This window comes from Panthera uncia, chromosome C2 (assembly GCF_023721935.1).
Source record: "Panthera uncia isolate 11264 chromosome C2, Puncia_PCG_1.0, whole genome shotgun sequence".
Classification (NCBI taxonomy): Eukaryota; Metazoa; Chordata; class Mammalia; order Carnivora; family Felidae; genus Panthera; species Panthera uncia.
In genome coordinates, this window is record NC_064810.1 from 76,070,521 (window position 1) to 76,089,108 (window position 18,588).

Sequence of the window (18,588 nt, forward strand, 5' to 3'; positions counted from 1 at the left end):
AATAACAGCATGATTCTTTGGGGCGCCTCGGAATTATAAAGGCAAGGCTGTTCACGGTCAGAGTGGTCAAACCCAGCAAGATGAATGAAGGAAGGACCATAAAATTCTGGCAACCTCCTCAGCAGAGTGGGGATTCCACACACAAGACTTGTTTTTTTTGAAGATTCATTAACTAGATGATACATGTGGTTCTTTCCCATCACCCTTCCCTCTTGCTCACCATCTCAGTGGCGGAGGAGACTTCGGAGACATTGCCACAGGCACTAGGAGAACACAGGAATGTCTTCAGGAGGCAGGTTGGAGTCAAGGGTCCAGTGAGTAAGCTCTCTGGAATCTTTGGAGAGTTTGGAGCCAACAAACAGGAAAGAGGGGAACACCTTGATTCAGAAGGTATTTATGAGAGAGGAGAAGCAGAGGAACAGGAAAGCCCCCAGCTAAATTGTATTGGAGTCTGGCAACCAGACCTTTCTTTCAGCTTTCTCATTCCTAGATGGATGCTCATGGCTTAAGTCCTGGGGGTACGGTACTGGAAGTTTAAACTGCCTCTTTGTTCAACTCCTACAATAAGAATTTCTATTTGAAAACGATTGGCTGTGTTGGGACATTTGCCTGTTGCAGAAGATGAGGAAGCTGAGGCTTGATTGCACAAGATACACGGGTGGTACACTAACAGGCAGAATGTTAAGGACGGCTTCGCCTTTCCAATGGTCCTCTAGGTCCCGTGATACCACCTGAGCACAGAAAGTGGGCTATTTGGCTCCTCCCTTGCCCCCACCCCCGCTCCAAGGCAGACCACACACCCACGCAAAGTGGGATGAAAAGGCAAGGGACGGACCCTCCCTAAGGGAAGGCGCAGGAAACTCGGATTCCATTGACCCAAGGTTGAGTCCTCCCTTTGCCTTTTCACATTTCTGTAAACTTGAACTCATGCCTTTCTCCTCAAGCCTCCGCACCTGGGCCAGTTGGTCCCCTGGTGCTTTCCTCCCAGCCTGAGATGGAGCTTCAGTGCTTCCCCTGAATGTGACGGGCTCTGCCAACTGCGAGGCCATGCACCAATTCCAGAAGAGGATTGGAGTCCTAACCTAAGCCGGGGTTTCCTCCACTCTAAAAAGGGAGCATTCCCATCCATTCTGCAACGCAGAAGGGAGCCCACGTGGAAAGCACCGGTCTCGGACCGGCCCCTAGCGGCGCCCGCTCCCCGGCTGGCACTGGGCGGTGCGGCACCTGGCCTGCGGACGGCGGCGGACGGCGGCGGCCGGGGCCTGCAGGGCGCGCGCTGAGCGCCGGCGAGCGGCTCGCGGAGGCTCGGGCAGCAGGAGGAGCGTGTGAGCTGTGGGCGTCCCTTTAAGAGCGGCCGGCCGACCCGGCCTCCGCCTCTCAGTCGGCGGAGCGCCGGCGGCCACCTGGGGCTTGCGGGGCAGCAGGATCGCGGCGGGGCCGGCGCTCTCACCGCGGAGGTGGGAGACGGGGCCCTGACGCCAGGTGCCGGAGCCGTCTGTGAGCGTGGCCGTCCCGCGCCTCTCCGCGCCGGAGGATGCGGGAGCGCATCTGGGCGCCGCTGCTGCTGCTGCTGCTCCCGCCGCCACTGTGGGGCGGCCCCCCGGACAGCCCGCGCCCGGAGGCGCAGCGCGAGCCCGGGCCTCTGCAGCCCTTCGACCTGCTCTACGCCAGCGGCGTGGCCGCCTACTACAGCGAGGACTACGAGCAAGCGGTGCGCGACTTGGAAGCGGCGCTGCGCAGCCACCGGCGTCTGCGGGAGGTCCGCGCGCGCTGCGCCCGCCACTGCGCCGCGCGCCGCCCGCTCGCGTCCCCCGGCGCGGGCCCCGCGGCCGAGCTGCCCTTCTTCCGCGCGCTGCTGGAGCGGGCGCGCTGCTATCGCAGCTGCCAGACCCAGCGCCTCGGGGGCCCCGCGTCCCGCCACCGCGTCAGCGAGGATGTGCGCAGCGACTTCCAGCGCAGAGTGCCCTACAACTACCTGCAGCGGGCCTACATCAAGGTACCCAGAGCGCGCACCTAACGCCCCCTGCGGCTCCGGGACGCTCTCTCGAGCCCTCCCCCACGGCCCCTGTCCCTTGGCCGGCGCTCTCTGCTCCTTAACCTTTCTGCCCGCGTCTCCTTTTGCCTGTCTGTCTTCTGTTTGTGCATCTAGGTATCTGGTGGCCCAGGGTGTGTCACCAACACTAGATGAACCCGGCGCAAGCCATTAGCTCCACTGGCATCAACTTGTCTCTCCAAAAGAGGACAGCATTGATACGATGAGGTTTAAAGGACCCGTCCCACGCTAAGTTTTGAGACTTTGGCACAGCTGGGTCTAGTATAAGGTCTTCCCTCCCTTCGTTTCTTGATCCAACCTCACCCCCATTTCTCTTGTCTCCACTCACTCATCCCTCGTGTACACCTAGTCTGCAGCTTTTCTCTGAAGTTTAAAAGAAAACGACCTCAGAACAAGAGTTAAAAGTTGCCTTGCTCTGAAACAAATTTCTTTTCTTCTATTTCCCCCTGCACCTACAAAGCAGTAAAGATCAAAAGTTAAAGAGAAGGTACAGAAGAGGTGAATCTGTGTGAGGCAATCTGACTAAAAGTATCTACCCAAAGTGCTGACTTACTCTCCTTTTACAGAGGGCTTCTGATTTCTGGAGGTAAGCACTGGAGTGAGTTATTTGACGTCAGATGCCCAGCACTCTCCTTTGGGTTTTATTTGTGTGTATTCAACCTGCCTGAAGTTAGTGTCGGCAGTATACGGTGTATGTGGGCATTTTATCCACATCCGCAATTTTGGCGATCTGTCTGGATGCTTCAGCAGAGAATTTAGTCTATTTCTGGACACCATCCATGACACTCTGAACTTATACTTTTCTCCTCCGTCCCCCACTTTCTGGCTTTTTATGTCAAGGTGTCAGTGTCTCTTCTACACCTGTTGAAGTGACAGCTTTGTGGGTTGGCCCTTACTGTTAGCCGGTAGACCAGGCTGAATTTCTAGGGTGGCAAAAATACACACCATGTACATCCATGTGAACACCATCCCACAAGGTCTGTGCTCTTGTGGGAAGGGCTCTCTGGAGATTTGCAGTTGTTTGTGGAGTTCAGGAAATCACAACTGAGACTACCAGTGCTATGGCTAAGGGCCTGGAGTCCACTAGACTAATATCTTGGGTAAGAAATAAGGATAAAGCCTGAATCCTTTCCAAGATTTGTCTTCTGCTTGCTTGTGCTTCTTGATGAATTTGCTAAAGCATGCATGAAGTATAAATCTGCTTTCTTTCGGATGAATGGCATGATTTTTGGTGGTCTTAGAGAAATCAGTCAATAGCAGAGAGGGAAGAGACCTTAAGTACCTGACAGCTGAAGATAAACTGAGCCAGTTCCCAGAATAGAACGTGTGGGTGGTCCAGTTTGGTCCCCATAGCACAGTCTTCCCAGGAATCTCAGATGTGAGGTTGGCAGTCCCGCTGATACTTCTGTCACACACCTTGGGGAGATTTTCCTGAAGGAATGCGTACTCGTCTCCAGTCCTAGAAAAATAAATAACCACGAGGTAACTTTTGAAATGTCGGTTTCTTTGGTTCTCCAATGAAGCCTGCATCGCTGTTAATGTCACATTTAGCAGTCATTCTGCTTCAGTCTCCTGGCTGGAGGGTCAAAATGGTGAAGCTATAGGTTTGACACGCCTCACATTTTTGCGGTGAATTGATCATAGGAATCAGCTACTCCTGGGCACCTCTGTGGGTGAACTGTTGGGTGTGACGGATCAACCAACAAAGTTTAAGACGTTCTCTCAAGAAAATGAACCCGTGTGCTAATTTCTGTTTTATCAGCAGTGTTTCTGAGAACGGAACACGTATCTTCTCCCTATTCACCTCTACTCTAATAAGCAAAGTTTCTTGGATCTACATAACTGATAATCTCTTGGGGAGATATTTGTGTTTCTTTGGAGATTCATTTTTGATGGCTGGAGTTTGTAGGGGTGTCTCTGTGAATGTGTAATAAGGTGTAACATGGTTCCTCCCTCCCTTCTCCCAAGAACTCCACAAGTTCAGTCTCTGCTTGGCTTCCTGGGAATTTTAATCATAAACACATGCACGCACGCACGCATGCACCCATGCATGCAGACGCCATCCTTTGAGAGTAAAACAAAACTCTCAAATAATAACAAAGTATGCTCAGGCTCTGACAAGTGTGGGTCCAGAAGTGCTTACTCGCTGATGATAGAATGAGGAGTTCTCTGCATGTGCCTGGATATGAGCGTGGCCCTTCATGTTGTTGAATTATTTTTGACTTCAGTGAACCAGACTGCACTTGAAAAGGAGAGTCCCGGGCCAGACTGAATTCAATGGCAAGTTCACAACCAGAATTTGAGAACCATGAAGCCTATAATATAGTCAGAACTAGTGGGCTTCCTAGAGATAAGGGAGTACCGTTCTTCTCAGTTCAGGATTTACCAACTATAGAAGCTCTCAGGAGCTGCTGTTCCTCTACCATATCCCAGCTGGTGAGCCACTGATGGAAGCAGATTTTTTATACCAGTATGTTGGAGAGGAAGATGGGTTGAGAATTGCAAAATCTGAGTCCCATGAAGTCCAATTTCTCATTTCACAGCTGGGGAAAGGGAGAACCCGAGAGGGAAAGGGGCCCACATAAGTGTTACATATTTAATGGCAGAGGCAATAGGATTTGATGAAATGAGCACAGGACTGAGAATCAGGAGTCTGGGCTTTGTGGATAACTAATGCCCATGCCTGTGCTATGCCTGCTGCCCGCTGGGGTCGCCTTAGGTCCCCCGGCATCCTACAGTCCCCAGGGCTATCCTTCTGCCAGATTTGGACAGCTCCAGGGATGAGTAGGTCCTTGTCCTGTGGTATAACAGACACTCACTGCATTTATCTTAAGCGCTGCTCTGTAGAATGTTCCTTAAGAACTGGCATGTTGGGAATTTGTCTGGACAGCTATGAGGCAGTAGTCCCACTTGGTATCTAGCCACACCTTTTTGTTTAAATGCAGGGTGAGACTCTTCAAACTTTGATTTTTATCATTTCAGATTGTTAGATACGACTCATCAGTCATAGCCCAAAGCCTAACATAGAACTTTCATTATAGTATTCCCTGCTCAGAAACCTTTAGTGGCTTCCCCTTGCTGCCTTATAAAGCCCACATAGTTGAATCCAGTATCCATAGCCCGGCTCCCCCCTAACCTTCCTGGTCCTATATTCCCCTCTCTGCCTCCTTCCAGCTAGAGGGGGCAATGGATGTTTTGTGTATTTGATACTTTTGCACATCTGGGCTTTGTTTATTCTCTAGGTGGTGGGTAGGTTCTAGAATGGGATAGATCTGGAATTGAACTTTTAGTTCCTCATTCTTTGGCTGCTTGACTGTGAGAAAATTATGTAAACTTTCTGAGCTTTGCTTTTCCCATCTGCAACATGGGGAAATAATAGGACTTATCTGATTGGTTTAGGCTAGGTTTAAGAGAAGATTTAGGTAAAGTGTCCTATTTCTCACTAAACACTGGAGATATAACATAATAAGAATAAACATATAAACATAGAAGAAATAAACATACTTCTTCTTCTTACTAGTTTAATAGTAGATTTTTCCTTCTTCTGTGCATGTTCGAATGGTAATTATCCTAACACAAATATACCTCTTTCTCTGAGGCCCTCCTTCCTTCTATCTGGAGCTCCCAAGAGAACACAGTTTCTCCTTCCTTTGAATGTCCACAGCAAAGAATTTCTCCCTCTCATAGCATGTTTTATTTTTAGCTTTGTTTTCTGAGAAATTCCTTTATTTGCCTGTCACTTATGTGAGCTTCTTGACATCAAGAACTGTCTTAGTCATTTTTGCATCTCCTAAAGTGGGAGTTTCTAGATCTGGATGATTATTAGGTGGATGATTATTAATCATACAGGCATTAAAATATGATTTAAAATTAGAAATTTAGGTATAATAGATCTCACTTGAGTCCTCAGCTTCTGTATCCCCCTCAAATATCAAAAACAGAGTGCAGTAGCAATAAACCCTCAGTGTATGTTTGTTGAATGATAATAGCTTGGTTTCTTGTGTAGAGATACTGTTGAGAAAGATCTTCCTATGGCAACCGGAGGTATCCTCATACTAGTTATTTGGTTTCTTGGCTGGTCAGTTGCAGCAGAAACTTACAGAAAGACTGCAGATTCCTTGACTTCTCACTCTTTTCTGCTTGTGAGTTCTGGCTAGTGTTGCAAACCTCAGTGTCTTTTTCCTCCATCTTTTTTTTTTTTTTCCCTAATTTAATTATTACTTAAAGCTGTGCTTCAGAAAATCTTTGACACATTGTGCCTGCTTTATGTATATTTGTTGAATGTAAACAAACGTAAGAGAGATACTTTTTTCCCCTTATCTCTGTGCTTTATATTCAGAATACTTTGACAGTAGCTGTTTTTCTCCCACTGTTCCCAGCCTTTGAATAAAAAACAAAAACAAAAAGCAAAAGACCAGTGCTGCTTATTTATTTTTTTAACTTAAAAAAAAGCTTGCCCCTGCATGTTTTGTTTCTGAGTTGGTGCTTTGGGCCATTTGACCTTTGTTTTTCTTCTCAGGATTAAAGGGGGGTTGGGGGGAAACGGAAATAGCAGTTAAGTTAGGCAATCCTATCTCCCTCCTGGAGTCATCTCTTGACCATAATCTATTTTATTAGGGGTTTCTAGAAAAGAAAAAAAAAGTAAACCCAAGGAACTTTCTTAATCTGCTTTATCAACTTCTTTCTCTTTCTAGATGAATGCCTTAACAAAACAAAACAAACAAAAAATGGAAAGCCTAGGTCACGACTGCTAGTTATTTCTGAACTGTTACTTCGGAATAGAAACCTTTTTTGTGTCCCTTTTTCAAAACTTTTTTAGCTCTATGTAGACAGTGTACATTTTTCCCCCAAATTATTTCAAATAGGAAGTTAACTTTATGTCTTCTTGAAATAGCTGTTCTGAAATTGCCCTAGTGATTATTTCCTCAAGGATATGGCTTTTTTTTTTTTTTTTTTTTTTTTTTTTTTTTTGGTTACAACTGGGCCTTTTTTGTGCCTGAATCATCAAAATCCACTAGTAGAATCTTTGTGTCCCACTTCTTAGGGAGGAAACCTTGGAGATTCTTTGCCTAGGAGCTTTTCAGTCCTATGAGCCAAGGAATCAGAATCTCAGTTGTCTCCACTGGGGGCTTGTCCATTTGGGGCCTCCCAAATGGAGCTCAAGTCTTTATTAGTCATCCATTGCGATTACGAATAGGAAGTGCCACAGAGGCTTTAATATTCAGCTTGATGAGAGCAGGAACTGCTTATAAGTTTTTCTCCTCTCCTAGTCTGGTGAATCAGGGATTCCTTTACAGGTTTTAATAAAGGAAAGCAATACACTGCTTGTCTCTCTTCACAGATTCCATCTCTGAGAATCAAATAAATGTATTCTGTCACTAATATCGTTAGCTCCCTGATAATTTCCAGAGGGATAGCGGTGTGGAATTCCTCTGGGAATGTTTAATAAAATGTCAGCTTGCTTCATGGATGGGGCTTGATACATTCTGAAAGATGGCTGGGTTCACCTAAAACAAAAAGTCCTGGGATTCGCTGTAATAATGGTTCTTCTGTATTGCCGAGGAATTGAGTAAACAGGATTTCTTAGAATCACATACAGATCTTAGAGCTGGGGGAGAGAGAGAGAGAGAGAGAGAAGTATTTTGCTCAAGAAATGTGGTCTAGCAAGGGCGACAAGTGAAAATGGTTGCAACTATAACGATGCTATAGCTTGAAGGATCCTCAGTGATCATGAAGTCCGTCCCTGTCACTTACTAGCTGATGACACTGGCCTCAGAGTTTCCATGACAATTCGAGGAGGGTCACTAGGTGAAGCTGAGTTCAAAATGTAGGTGTTCTACTTTCTGGCCAGTGCTTTTCCCAGACTCTATGCAGTGGCCATGGCTACCTTCTGAAGGACTGTCTGGTGAATCAGTGGTGTGGCGGAGGTCTGCAGGGGACCTGTTGCCTTCGGAGACAGAGCAGACACAAGGCAGAGCTTCCTGAACTGCCCTGCCCACCCTGCATTTTCATTCACATGATGCATAAGCCACTCAGCCAAGAGTCATAGTTGTCTGGTGGAAAATTTTGCATTTCTCATTAGGAAAAATAATTTCTCCTGTCTTTTTTTCCATTCAGCTTTTCTCCTATAATTCTTGTTCTGTCCTTTTATCCATCCCTCCTTTCCTGCCGTCTGACTTCCTAGCTATGTAATTTCCATGAGGCCTAGCCCTCATTTGCCAAATGGCCCAAACACATCTTTAAAAAATGATTTGGTATGCTTTAGTGCTGGAGTGTAAGATTTTTGGTTTTCAGGACGGAAGAAGGTTGCAGACCATTGTCAGAAGAAGCTGGTCTCACTTGACCACACCCCTTTCTGCTTTACTTTGCTTTCTATACTCACTTCTCTCTTTCTTCCTCTCCTCCCTGATTCCTGGTCCCATTGGTGATCCACACAGTGCAATTACATGTGAAAAGGAGAGGGTTGAGGGGGTCGACAAAGGAGAGAGAAAAGCAGGTAGTGGTAGAAGCAATGTCAGATTTCTGGCTCTCATGAAATGAAGGCCATAAGAGCTTCTTGTTTAATTTCGTATACAGACATAGGTATCTACTTCTGTGAGACTTCTTTTAATGTCCCTTTTCCCCATATGCCTTGTGCAAGACTTGGACATATGTTGGGAAGATGTTCCCCTCCCCTCCCAGCTCCCCATCTTTCTGCAGCTGCTAACTACCACATTCATGGAACATCAGTGTTCCAACCATCTCATTTCACAGATGGGAAAATAAAGCCTGAAGGAGAATCAAGTTGTCCAAACTCATCCAGCAATTTAATGGAAAATCCAGGATTAGAATTCAAGAACCCTGAGTCCCACCTTTGTGACATTGCAGATGACCACTTTGTTTATAAGGCTCACCCTAAAAACACAAACTCAACCCAATTTAAATGAAACGCATTATTTGCTAAATGGAAATAAACCCTGAAGATAAAAGCTACCTTATACGATGCTATTCCCTGAGCTACTATTCTGCCCACTTTGGGAAAAACTCAGGAATAGGAACCTGGGTTATTGCTGTTCCCCAGTAAGCCTGATGAAAATGAATGAGGCGAAGAATCTTCTTTGGAAGAGAAATGAAAGAGTAGAGCCAGAGAGAGGGAGATCCAAGATGTCAGATTTTCCAGAAGTGTAGGGGTATCAGAATGATCCTACTGGAATTCATTATCTGCAAATAGTGGATTTCAGTTTTTGGACAAGTAATGGGATACTCCTGAGGACTGCAGCGTAATTATACTGGAACTCAGGAAGGGACTGGAGAAAAGCAAGAGATAGAATGAAATAAACAAATCCAAAGCAAAACAGAGGAACTGTTAACAAACCCTCAATCACAGAAATGTTAAATGAGCCAATTTTGATTTATTTTTCCCGCTTCACTGCTAAATTTTTAGCTTTTACTCTGCCAAGATCAAGAGGCTTGCATGAAGAAATCAACACATAATTAGGACTCCAGACACAGTGAATTACCTTAAAACCAGATTTGGCTGTTTTTAAAAGAATGACCTCAAATCATAGTATCAAAGACTAATCCGGAAGACCTTACTAATTATTTCCCCACTGAAGCAAGAGCTGTTTCTTAATAATAGTTTTTAGATTGAATCCAGGATCAACAATCAGAATTTGATTCTAGAATATGGCATTTAGAAAAGTCACCAGGGACAGAGACTTTCATAGTCAATCATTGTTTCCATACGATTACCGAGGACTCAATTATACGGTGAAGTCTACATGCTTTCAGGTTAGTAGGCTTTAAGCTGGAGTGTCCAAATTTTTGCTTATTGGTATTTTGGGATGAATTATTCTCTGTTGTGATGGGCTGTCCTGTAGACGTTATGATGGTTACCAGCATGTCTGGTCTATACCCACTTTATAGCAGTAGCCACACCTTCAGCCCCACTCCAAGCTGTGACAACAAAAAACGTCTTCAGACATTTCAAAATGTTTCTTGGGTGTCAAAATCACCACACATGGGAATCACTGATTTAAATATTTAGGCATGTTTAAGATAACTGGACATCACGTTTAGACAAGTATAAATCAAGTTTTTGACAATATATTCTAGATAGCAATGTGCTTACTGATGAACCATGATATTTATGCAAATGTTTGGCTGTAATGTGACACCTTTTATAAGGGGAAACCCATTGGAAGTTGGAAGTGGAGCTCCATTCTCCAAGATGCAGATCCCTGGGCTCATGTCCTATAGCTGGTCCTCCTTTGTGGGTGCGCTAAGTTAGCTTGTATGAAAGCCTGGGGGATCTGGCTTCTCTCTACTTCCACTTGTCAACTGAGTGTGATAGGGCAGGTTACTTTAGCGATACAAACTAACACTCTTGGTTCTAAACTTCAGACTCCAGAACCAACTTACATCTCTTTCAACTTGGAATGTAACCAAACTCAATCATGTAAAAGTTACCCACTGCAACTGTTAGTTTTCTTGGGGTTAGCTCTGTGTCATATGTAATCTTAGAAAACAGCTTGACTCGAACCCTAAACACCCACTTATAGAAGCCTAAAAGTAGGGAATATAAATAAAAGGGTTTCAGAGGAAAGAAAAAATGACAAAGAGATTGAGAGAGAGAGAGTCAGAGGGTATCTCAGTCTATTTGGGTGCTATCACAGAACCCACAGGCTGGGTGGCTTATAAACAGCAAACATTTATCCCTCGCAGTTCTGGAGGCTGTGAGGCCAAGATTATGGCACCTGTAGATTTCAGGGTCTGGTGAGAGTCCTGCTTTGCTGTAACCTCATGTGGCAGAAGGGGCCAGGAAGCTTTCTAGGGCCTCTTTTATAAGGTCCCCAATCCCATACATAAGAGCTTTGCCTTCACAACCTAATCACCTCCTAGATGCCCACCTCCCAATGCTATCACCTAGGGGACTAGGTTTCAGCATATGAATATCAGGGGGACACAAGCATTCTGACCCTACCAAAGAGAGATACAGAAATAGAGGGAGAACGATGGAGAGATGATAGAAACAAGGAAAGTGAAGGCAATGAAATCAAAGGCCAGGCAAGGTCCCATGTGTATAAGGAGGTTTCATGAAGCAACACGTGGGTGTCACACTCTGACATCCATGTCTGTCATAACGCCAATCATTCAGAAGCAGATGTTGGTCATTCTGAAAGCCCTCCAATGCCACAGGCCTGTTCTCAGTAGAGACGTTTCTGCTTTGAGAACGCCTGGGGTAGGAGAGCCACTCAGTTTCCTCCGTGAAACAGAGAAGGAAGGAATCCTTTTGGGGGAGATTGTATATGCACAGCACTGAATATTCACCAAGTGATATGATCCCCCTCCAATAAATAAACAAATGCCACAGGAAACCAAACAAAAAAGAGATTCTTAGTAAAAATGTTCCCTTTTAATTTATATTAAACTACACTGCTTTCCCAATCAGCAATTGAAGAATTTTCTGAGCACTTTTGGGGGTAACATTCTCTTTTGGGAATGTGAAGATGAATAAAGCATTTCTTCTACCTTCAAATAGGTTCATTGAAGGAAACTCCTATGAGATTATGTGGACGCTGTTCAGGGATGTTCTGTATCCACGTGATGGAATTAAGTATGAAAAAAAGACATGTCTTAAAGATTTGTAGTATATGAGGAATGCCCTTTAGAAAATGCTGGTAATTTTAAACTTTGAGATAGGAAAACAGGACTAAAAAAGAAAAACTTTTGGAAGCAGAGATGGTGGAAAAGCCGAAGAATTAATCAAGAGTGCAGGTTGTTTTAAGAGTACATTTGCTCTATCGTATGTTTGAGGCTTAAAAAAAAAATCAATATATGGTAAGATATGAAATGCTACCTTTTAGGAAATTTTACTGATAATTAGAGTTACAAAATATACTGCCTCAAAGCTCAGTCCAAGTGAATTGTGGTTTCAGTGACTTTTAGTTTGTTGAGGGAAATGCCATTTTGCTGCTTCAGGTTTCTTTGAAATCGTAGGAGTAGCTCAATCTTTCCTTTTATGGCATGCCTGGTTACTCACCATCTCTGTGACTCTGTGTCCATCTCTGTGAAAAGATAATAAAATTACCTTAAAAAAAAAACTCCACAGAAATCACACATTTGGACTGAGCTTTGAAGCAGTATGTTTTATAATTCTTAGTAATTATAAATATTATTGATTTACTATTACTGTGTTTCAGGTATTATGCTAAAAGCCTTAAAAAATTTTCCCATCAAATTCTCGTAACAACCCTAAGATACAGATCTTAGTACAGCTGACCCTTGAACAACACAGGGGTTAAAGGCACCAACCCCCACACAGTTGAAACTCCACATACAACTTTTGATCCCCCAACAATGTAACTGTTAATAACTTACACTTGACCTGAAGCATCACTGATAGCATAAACAGTCCATCAACACATATTTTATATGTTTACATGTGTCATCTACTGTATTCTTATGTAAAGGAAGCTAGAGGAAAGGAAATGTTAGTAAGGAAATTAGAAGGAAGAGGAAATACATTTACAGTCTGTGCTGTATTTCCTGAAAAAAAAATCTGTGTGTAAGTGGACCCATACAGCTCAAACCAATGTTGATCATTGATCATTTAATTGTCATTTAATTGGTAATTTAATTGTCATTTTGCTATAGGGACACTGAAGCTTAAAAGGTTAAATAATATGTCTGAGATTGGGGCGCCTGGGTGACTCAGTCGGCTAAGCATCTGACTTTGACTCAGGTCATGATCTCATGGTTTGGTTTGTGAGTTCGAGCCCTACATCAGACTATGTGCTGTTGGCTCAGAGCCTGGAGCCTGCTTCGTATTGTGTCTCCTTCTCTCTGTGCCCCTCCCTGACTCATGCTTTCTCTCTGTCTCAAAAATAAATACAAAAACAAAACAAACAAACAAAAATAAAAAAACAAAATAAAAATCAAAAATATGTCTGAGATCATACAGCTAGTACGACATAACGAGGCAAAATCTGAACACAGGTTTTTCTGATGACAAAGCCAGAGTTCTCAATTACTTCTCATGGCTTACATTTTGACATCAAACAGACCTGTATTCAAAAAGTCCTCTCTTTTATGCATTGTAGGACCTTCTCAAAGCTCACCTGTATGAACCTGAGTTTCTTTTCTTTTTTCTTTTCTTTTCTTTTCTTTTCTTTTCTTTTCTTCTCTTCTCTTCTCTTTTCTTTTCTTTTTTCTTTTCTTTTACTTTCCTTGCTTTTCCTTGCCTTTCCTTGCTTTCCTTTCCTTTCCTTTCCTTTCCTTTCCTTTCCTTTCTCTTTTCTTCTTTTCTTTTTTAAGTTAATTTATTTATTTTGAGAGAGAGAACAAAGTGGGGGGGGGGGAGAGAGAGAGAATCCCAAGTGGGCTCCATGCTGATGCAAGGCTCGAACTCATGAACTGTGAGATTGATGAGGGACCAGAAGGCAAGTTGAGAGCCAAACACAAATTAGCACAGCCCTTCACCTGCCTCTCCCCCTTCCAAGATGGGATATGTGTGACATTCCTCAGGCACTCTTGGCTGCCCAAGAACAAAAGGACAGAGAACAAATGGTTAAAGTGAGAGTCTCCATCAGTTTACACATATTTTAGTAATATTACAAGAAAAGGGCTTTATTATCAATAGCTTAATCTCCAGGAACTCCCTACTGTCTTAATGATAATGCTTTGCTAGAGGGGAAAACAACCTTAGTTTGACAATAGCCAGGCCTCCAGTAATCTGTGAGTCTTCTTTAGCATATGGAAATCCCTTTAAGAAACTCCCTCTTGACTTTACCTCCCTCCCCCCAACTCCATAGTACATAACCACTCTTCACAACCCCAGTGCAGCTCTTCCTGCCAATGGATCCTTTCCCCGGGCTTTAATAAAATCACCTTTTTGCACAAAAGATGTCTTTAAGAATTCTTTCTTGGCCATCATCTTCAAACCACCACCACTCTTCCAAAATTCCATCAAGATCATGACCTGAGCCGAAATCAAGAGTTGGTTGCTCAACCAATTAAACCACCCAGGCACCCCTGAACCCGAGTTCTGTCTGGCAAATGGAAGTAGTCATACCTACTCTACTGGGTTCTTGTGAGAAGTTTTTAAAGAAAAGTTTGTGGGCTCACCTAGGTTGGCACTAACAGAAAAGTACTTATTTGGGGTGCCTGGATGGCTCAGTTGGTTGAGTGTCTGACACTTGATTTTGGCTTAGGTTGTGATCCCAGGTTTGTGGGATGGAGCCCTGCCTTGGGCTCTGTGCTGAGCAGAGAGGCTGCTTCAGATTCTCTCTCTCTTTCCTTCTGCTCTCTCCCCTACTCATGCTCTCTCTCTCTCAGGGAAAAAAAGAAAGAAAGAAAGAAAGAAAGAAAGAAAGAAAGAAAGAAAGAAAAAAAGAAAGAAAAGAAGAGAAAAGAAAAGGGAAAAGAAAAGAAAAGAAAAGAAAAGAAAAGAAAAGAAAAGAAAAAAAAAAGAGAGAGGGGGAAAAAAGTACAAAAAGTACTCATTCTTTGTCTTTGAGTGTCTGGGCAGAGGACAAACTTGTGAAGGAAGGTGAAAGGCAAAGGGAAAGTTAAACCAACATATCATGATCAACTGAGAAGATAATTACATGTGCAGAAGGTAGAGAAAAGCTTAGAGACTCAAAAAAAACAGAACCTGACATGCTCAATTTGAGCTACTGGCTTCAAGTTCAATTCTCTGTACAATGGAGCACAGACTTACCAGCCTCCTTTCACCATTGGGCTAAAACAAAAAACATCTTCTTACTGGGCACTTGGGATTGTGTTGCAAAAAGTCCTTTTGCTCTCTTCCCCACTATGTTTTCTGACTCTCTGATTTCACAATTTCCTTGAGATTGTGGCCTCTTCTTTGTATTTTCCCAAAAAAATGGACTCTGTTCAAACACATTCCAAACTTTCTCTGTTTCCTATTAGTAGATAAAATCTCTTCCCACAGACCAACACATCTTGGGAATTTTAAACCCCTTTAAGCCTCTTCCCCACCCTGGTCTTGAGTATCCCTGGGGGATGGCCTAGGTTTGGGAATCAAGAAACATCTCTTTATCATAGACACCAGTGATTTAGACAGCTTCTTATATAACAGTCAGGTAAATGGGCGAGTAGCTCAAATAACAAAGTAGAGGGTAATTAGTCTAGGATCAAATAATTCAGGCTGTGTCCCTGGTTTTATCACTAATGTTTCTCTCTAGGCCTTAAGGTGTCCTTTTGGCCAAGGGAAACACTGGACCAGAGGGCTTAATAAGAGCCCATTTATCTCTGCCAGCCAGAGATTCTAAAATACTTTAGTGGACTGGTACAGCGATTCAACCATCTACCTGTGGAAAAGAAAAAAGTGATGAGATTATAATGGAATAAAAAGTAGAATGAGATAAAAGGCATTTGAAAGGTCACAAGAAAAGAAGTACTTCCAGTGTGTCTGATGCTGGTCCTCACATTTGGATAGTCAATCATTGCAAAGGAGAACTTGAAAGAAGGTTGCACTAATATTCATTTAGTGGTAGCTTAAGAGGTATTAGATAAACTTGGGCATGTGCAGGAAAGACAAAGAGATAGAAGACTCAAAACTATGTTTTATAAAAGTTGAAATAGGGATGAAGAGACTAAAGAAACAAGGTTTTAAAAAGATCATTAGCTGAGACAATTAATTATTCTTGATCTTTATGGCATTGAGGAACTGAACAATTGAGACCAACTAACAGAAGTTACAGAGAACAAAGATCTCGTCTCAAACACAGAAGACTTTTCCTAATACTAAGAGGTACTTAGATATAATTGGGAACCCCAGAAGAAGGTGTTTGAAAATGAGTCTGACATATGCTTCACAGGGAGGCTGCATTTAAATTTCAAGCACAAAACTGATATTGAGATAGATAAGATTTAACATTTTTTTTTACAATCCAGAGTTAATAAGACTCCATGATCTTATGAAATGAAAATCTGTCTTGTACCCTCAGATGCGGGAATCATTAAGTACTTTTTTATTAGGAAAGTCCTACAGCTCTCTCTCTGTCCTGCTTCTTCATTCTGGTTAAAATAATCTTAGACCAGGGTCACCAGCACATTCTCTGTAAATAGTTTACAGAAATGTGAAAAAGTAAAAAGAGAGAAAAAACAAAACAAAACAAAAAAAACCCAAAACACAGTACCAAGCCTTAAAACCCTCACGGGAACACACACTCATGGAATATTTAGCAGTAACAATATCCACATGTATAATCCACATCAGTCCTCTGGTTTCTGAGGACTGTGTCTCCGAGGTAACATCTGAAAAGGATTGAGTCGCGGTTACAGAGTACCACTGAAAGTTTTAAGTTGGATGTAATACAACGGATCAAAACATCCATGCTTAAGAATGGAAGGTGGGGTATACCTCTCTTAGCAAGTGCATCACCATATACTCAGAAAACCCAATTTCATTTACACAGTCTTTGCACTGCTATTTTTTTTTCTTAATGTCTATTTATTTTTGAGAGAAAACGCAAGCAGGGGAGGGAGAAAGGATTCTAAGCAGGCTCTGCGCTGACAGCAGCAAGCCTGATGTGTGGCCCAAACTCACAAGCCCATGAGATCATAACCTGAGCCAAAGTCAGAAGCTCAACCCCAGGAGCCCCTGCACTGCTATTCTTATTTGTGTCACTTCTGTGCTATCCAGAGACCGGTCTGAAAACCTGGCCTTATTCCACACTATAGTTTCAGTGCTTAAACCTTTGCCAGTGTTATTCCTGGTCAGTTTCCTATGGAGGTTTTTAGGGGGTCTGCCCAGGACTTCATATTTAAGAATATTTAACATCCTTTAAAGGATTTTATATTTATAGAATTTTATATTTTATAGATTTTATATTTATAGAATTCATAAATATTTATAGAATCCCTTTATCTGCCTCCCTCCTCCCTGAAATTTCTGCCTTACTCTCTAGATGGGAAGAAGAGTCATGGCTGCTTCTCCTGGGGAAGACGGGAGTGGAGGTCCAGGCCTTCTGCTCAACCAGCTGACCATGGTTTTTTCCCTTGTGTTTGGCTGGAGCAGGACACTTACTGTCAGAATCCTTTCTATTCTGTTATGACTAGCTTGTCTGGTCCTTTAATTAGAGAGAACATGCTTTGGGGGGCCTTTTTCGTATACCACCATTGGTATTACCATATTGTAGGCTTCTCCAGAGTCCTATCTGAGATATCTGGGAGACAAAAAGAAAATCCAGACCATTCACTATTATGTTGGAATCCACCTAGCTAGTCCACCTCCTTCATGCCACCTTTCAGTCTTCCTGTCTTTGTCTGTTGTAGTATGTCCAGAGTTTTTAGGTGTACTTCAAAAGAGGTCTAGGGAGAAATCAGTTTATTCTATCTTGTTCAGGACTAGAAGTCTCCATGCAGACTCTTTAAATTATCTTTCAATTATGAAGATGATGATGATGATGATGATGAATACAATTTGGAGTGGACGTAATTTCAAAACTCTGGCAGAGCTATTACCAATGCTTTACTGCAAGAAGCTACAGAAAAGTCCTTCTGATCTCTAACAAAAGTCTCAGTCACGCTTCTCTCTCCAACACTAAACCAAACCTACGTAAATCAACTGGATTTTGCCACTGTTCATTGTTAACAGTATTCTTTCCTACTCCTGATTTAAAAAGTCCTGCTTATAAAAAAGTCCCAACACTTTTGCTGAGTTGCCACTAGCCTGCCCTTTCATTTGTTTATGGACCCATAGAGGAGACCCCTCTGGAACACCATGATGTAACTCTTCACAGATACATAAATATTTGATAATCCTGGTTCATCTTTCCAATAGGACACATAATAAAGATTTGCCTACTAGGTTATACATGGGAAACCAATTTACATAGGACTTAAGAAAGAAAAATGTTCCTAAATGATGATTCCCTTTTCTCTTTCCTATTGTCCTAGAATAAATATTACATTACCATAATTAATACCTCTTTCATTCTACAGATTATTACATGTGAGTCTTTGACCTGACATTGATGCATAGCTGATATCACTACTTGATTCTTTGTACTTGGTCCAACCTTATAAGTCATTTTAAGATTAATAACATGAAAAAAAAAGATTAATAACATGAAAGTTATTAGGTGTGATACTAGTTATTGGTTATTGGGTGTGATACTTTGGAAATAATGCTAGAGGAAGGTGTTAGAATATTGTGGCTCTAATTATAATATGCCACTAAGTCTGTGTGGCTATATGATGATATACTTCCCTTGTCTTGGTCTCAGTTTCTTCATTTACAAAATGAGGTGGCATGCCTGAGTGGCTCAGTCAGTGACTCTTGGTTTGAGCTCAGGTCATGATCCCAGGGTTTTGGGATCGAGCCCCACATCAGGCTCCGTGATGAGTGTGGAAGCTACTTGAGATATTCTCTCTCTCTCTCTCTCTCTCTCTCTCTCTCTCTCTCTTTCCCTCTGCCCCTCTCTAGTGCTCACACACTCTCTAAAAATAAAATAAAATGAAATAAAATAAAATAAAATAAGAGGCAGAATATTTCCTCCTATTAAAAAAGTCATTAACTGTTATTA

General features: G+C 42.7%; 1 protein-coding gene across 1 annotated transcript in view; it reads left to right on the forward strand.

Moving 5' to 3' along the window:
• The first annotated feature begins 1,442 nt into the window (after positions 1 to 1,442).
• The window catches only part of P3H2 (prolyl 3-hydroxylase 2), a 148,739-nt gene continuing 131,593 nt past the window's right edge, over positions 1,443 to 18,588 (forward strand). The window contains exon 1 of the mRNA XM_049628415.1: positions 1,443 to 1,996. Coding sequence (XP_049484372.1) covers positions 1,535 to 1,996 — 462 coding nt within the window. The 5' untranslated portion in view covers positions 1,443 to 1,534. The remainder of the gene's footprint in view (positions 1,997 to 18,588) is intronic.